This window comes from Protopterus annectens, chromosome 9.part0, assembly GCF_019279795.1.
Source record: "Protopterus annectens isolate FY-2018-M chromosome 9.part0, PAN1.0, whole genome shotgun sequence".
Lineage (NCBI taxonomy): Eukaryota > Metazoa > Chordata > Ceratodontiformes > Protopteridae > Protopterus > Protopterus annectens.
Genome location: NC_056743.1, coordinates 789032895 through 789037185, shown reverse-complemented (window position 1 = coordinate 789037185; position 4291 = coordinate 789032895). Strand labels below are relative to the sequence as shown.

Below are 4291 nucleotides of genomic sequence, written 5' to 3'. Positions count from 1 at the left end.
CTGCATAACATACCATTACCATTCTATGTACAACTGACAAGGAAGCAAAGGGAGTCACCTACAGCTACATTAGGATCTGCACATAAGATGCACTGACTACAGACAAAAGTATGTCCTGTGCTAGCCAACACTCAGGGCTTACAGCTCAACATTAAGTCCTTTCCCACCTATTTTGCTAGAGGTAACAGCACAAAGCTCAGGATGAGCATACTTCAACTACCCAGAAAGGAGAGATCTCCCTCAGTTATGCAGCTTCCTACAACCACAACTGTTGAAATGTAATTAGGTTTCCTACTGAAGTGGACTTCAAGTGCACTATGCCAGCAAAATCCAATATCATCACTCAATCTGCCCAGGAAAGTCTACTGACTTGTGCTTTGGATTTTACATTTTCAATGTAACTATGCTATGGTTGACCAAAGCCCTAAGCGGTACAATCTCACTACTGCTAAAAAACTTGGCTTGGCATCACAAGAGCTAGAGGTGCTCTTTAAACTAAAACAAATATTAAACTGAAAGTTCTATGTATCCATTTGCAAACTATTTTTCCTATTTTTGCACATGGGGGTCAGGGTGTCACTTCAGTAGTAACAATCTAGAGCCAATGTTCAACACTGCTGCTCCAATTCAGAGCACGCAATCCACCTACTACATAACTTTAGAATGTGGTAGGAAACAGAAGCACCTAGCCTAGAGAAAGCCCACATGAACACAGGGAGGACATGTAGACTCTGCAAAGGCACCCCAGCTGAAAACAACCAGAGAGCCTCTTACCATGAGGTAACAATGCTACCTGCTGCACCATTATGAAAGTGTTACGTATAATAAGTCAATCTTGCCTTATAATGGCCCTAAGATCCATCAGCAACTAGTGAACAAATTCAAGAGATGTCAAAGACATTTACTGTACTTCAGACAAGAGAAGTACAACTAAAAGGAAAATAATATGTCATTTATTAATCTGTCATACTCGGAAATTACAAAAACACAGGCAGACATCAGCGTCTACCATGGGGTTAAGTTCTTGTCCCAACTTTAACCCCCCCTAAGCTCAGAGCTTGACACAGGATAAAAAGGAATATGGTGAAGCATAATTTCAGTACAATGTTTCTTTGTAATAAGAACTGGAGACACAAAAATCTGTAAAGAAGCAGGCAAACAAACATCCCAAACCAAAAACTCATCCTAACAGTGTTCTTCAGAATCAACATCCACATTTTAAACAGATAATCTAAATGTGAATTTTGTAACTATACTGAACTGTAATTTTTCTTGTAATAGTCATGTTTTTCCTGATACATTGTATGTGGAGTGTTTCTCTTTGGGCCTCCACTGAAAATGGGCCACTGGCTCAGTCGGACACTCCAGTAAACAAATGTTTGATAAATATTAAAGAAATAGAGAGTTCTAAAAGCTGTACTCATTTAAATGAAAGCACATAAATCTCTTCAATTTGTTTATTATGAAATTTTTAATGTTAAGACGTACATACAAGATTTTCACTATAACAGAAATATTTGCATTAACAAACATTCTGATAAAAAATAACAGTATAAACAGCTGAAAAAGAGAGCAAACGTATGTTGCTGATAATGCTGCAAAAACAATTTTTTTTTTTTTGCAACTTTGAACTGCGTTACGCCAGTCATCACAATACAAAGTCACTGGCATATGGCCTAAGAATGAAGGATGTTCATTTAACAGAAAGCAGAGCACTTTTGTGTCCTATCTAACAAAAAATGTATACATACAGAAAATGAATTTCACATTTAACTTTGTAAATCCATCATGCCTGCATGACTGGCCTGAATTCCTTTGCTTCTAATTTCACTCCTGAGCCAGAAAAGCCAGTGCCACCCTGTAATAGTAAGAGAGAACAAATTTATATAAATATGTACATCAAACTGCTAACAAAAAACTTAAAGCATGTGAGCCAGTCCAGAGATAAAATTATGCCAGAATGGTGAGACCAAAATATGCTGCAAGTTGGCAGCTTCAGTAACTGTTCAAGAAGCACCCCATGTATACCTTTATGGCCAATAAACAATGTAGGGCTGCCAGGTCCTATATATTTTCCACTGTGCACTTCTACGTTTTTAATACATGACAAACTTATTTCCTAAACAGTAAGACTATGCCCTTACAACTTCTCCTTTTTCTGTATGCCTCCTAACTATAGCAGAGAGTGTCTAATTTCAAATTTCCTCAAAACTAGACAGCAGAGAAAATTAAATTCATAGTACTAAAATTTGACATTTTAAATTTCTAGCTTTTTGTTTCCCATATACTCAATACCTCACTTCATATGTGAGAGAGTTCTAAGTGGACAGACTGCTGGAAACTCTCCCTCATGCAACAATCAGCTGATTTTTTTTATTCTGCTCCTGCACTCAGAATATTCTTCTCTTGCAGGTACATGTTATTTTACTTTTCTTATTGCACTTTACCAGGTGAGCGCACTACCCCAAGGACTACTTTTTGCCACAACCTGAGGCATAATGCCAGATATATAGAAATATCACACTATTAATAACAATCATAGTGATGTAATAACATCAAGTGATGTAAAAAAGACAGATGGCCTAGCCCCTGTGCCCAGCATTTTACATTCATCTACCTGAAAGCAATATGCAAGACAAAAAACAAAAACAACAATGTTCAAGGATATATACATATATATATATACTAGCCTGACTTACAGGGAATTTTCAATAGCAGACACAGCAGGGAGAGGCTGTCCAGTCAATGGCAGTTGGAGGAAGGGTGCTACATGGGGTTCTCCCACAGATCAGTTCATATGTTCAGGATGTACCTGTTTCATCTGATATTGGGAGGTATCCCAAGCAATTAACCTCCCTGGAGGCTGGAGATGGAAAAGAAGTTGAAAACACAGATGACCAAATCCTGCAACAACATAGTGACATCCAGCTCCTACAGTCATGGTTCAAATGATAATGCCTAAAGAAGGTGTAAACCAGTGACCTACTAACCCTAATGACAAACATCCTCACTGACGACATTTTGATGCAAACAGTGGAAACAGCTCCCTTCAATGTGGAAAGGACAATGACAGCAGTATTTTCCAGCAGGCAGTTTATTGCCTAAAAGCAAATGAGCAATCACAATGTGGCTAACAAACTATTTAATATGGGTTTAGGTAGCAAAAGCCAGTCCTTCCCAGTCTCCCTGCATAAAAAGAGCAGTTTTGGGGAACTTATGCATCCTATTCAGGTAAAACCTAACTTTGCAGTTGGACATTAAGGGTGTGTGTGAAGGACCCCCCTCCCCACACACACCACTTAATGCCGTGTAATGAAAACAGGGAAAGGTAAAGACTGGTTTAAAAAGAATTCTAACAAGGTAGTCGTAAAGGTTGCCAAATCCTTGTGGCAGATCAAATAATCTCCCCCTTTCAAAAAGGGGCCTGAAGTTCAAAGATCTTCTGAACAGATGAAACCCTGAGGAGTGAGGCCACCCACCAGAAGATGCCAAAAAGAAAATGAAGGCATTTAGTACTGTATAAGGCGAAGCCACATAAACATTCCAAAAAAAGAGAAAAATCACCGATTGCAATGATACTCCACCCAAAATAATTTAAAAATATCTAATAAATAAATGAGCACTTTCGTTCCACTAAAAAAATAGGACTTCATCAACGATGCAAACCAAAATGACATCACTTACTTACTTATATACTTAGTACAATCGATTATGCAAAAGATTAAAAACACAGTCCACTTAAAGTGAATACCTTCAATCAAATAAAATCACTTTAATATAAAAAAACAGACATAAAACTCTACCTGGAACAAGCATTTATATATAAACCATATAAATAAAAATTAATATTCAAACATTAATTGCATTTAAGTGATTTAAGTTTTACTATTGGTCCAATGGAACTATTATTATTTAACTCAAAGGGTCCCGAAGAATTTAGTATAATTTGCCAAATAAATTCTTTGACTTCAAGACAAATTTTCCAAGGACCACCCCTACTGTTCTGCTTCACCGTATCCAATGCAAAGAATCTAAAAGTATGACCTTCATGTGCTAAAACATTTACAAAGTGCATTAGAAATATTATATTTTTTGATAGGATATAAATGCTTAAATGCTCACAAATACATTCTTTAAATAGTCCCTCAGTTTTTCCTACATAAAACATAGAACAACTCTTACATATAGCCACACAGACAACTCTTCTGGTATGACTATAAGCATGTAAACATACCTTGATTATATCCAAAATATTTAATGTAACCCCCCCACCCTCAAGAATGAAGGGACA

The 4291-nt window shown here is 37.0% G+C and overlaps 1 protein-coding gene across 2 annotated transcripts in view; it reads right to left on the bottom strand.

Annotated features, from left to right (window-relative positions):
* Window positions 1-1443: 1443 nt before the first annotated feature.
* The window catches only part of LOC122811530 (nitric oxide synthase interacting protein), a 344453-nt gene continuing 341605 nt past the window's right edge, over window positions 1444-4291 (bottom strand). For both annotated transcript variants that reach the window (XM_044083424.1, XM_044083422.1), the window contains one exon: window positions 1444-1858. In XM_044083424.1, the coding sequence (XP_043939359.1) occupies window positions 1787-1858 (72 nt within the window). In that variant the 3' untranslated portion in view covers window positions 1444-1786. The remainder of the gene's footprint in view (window positions 1859-4291) is intronic.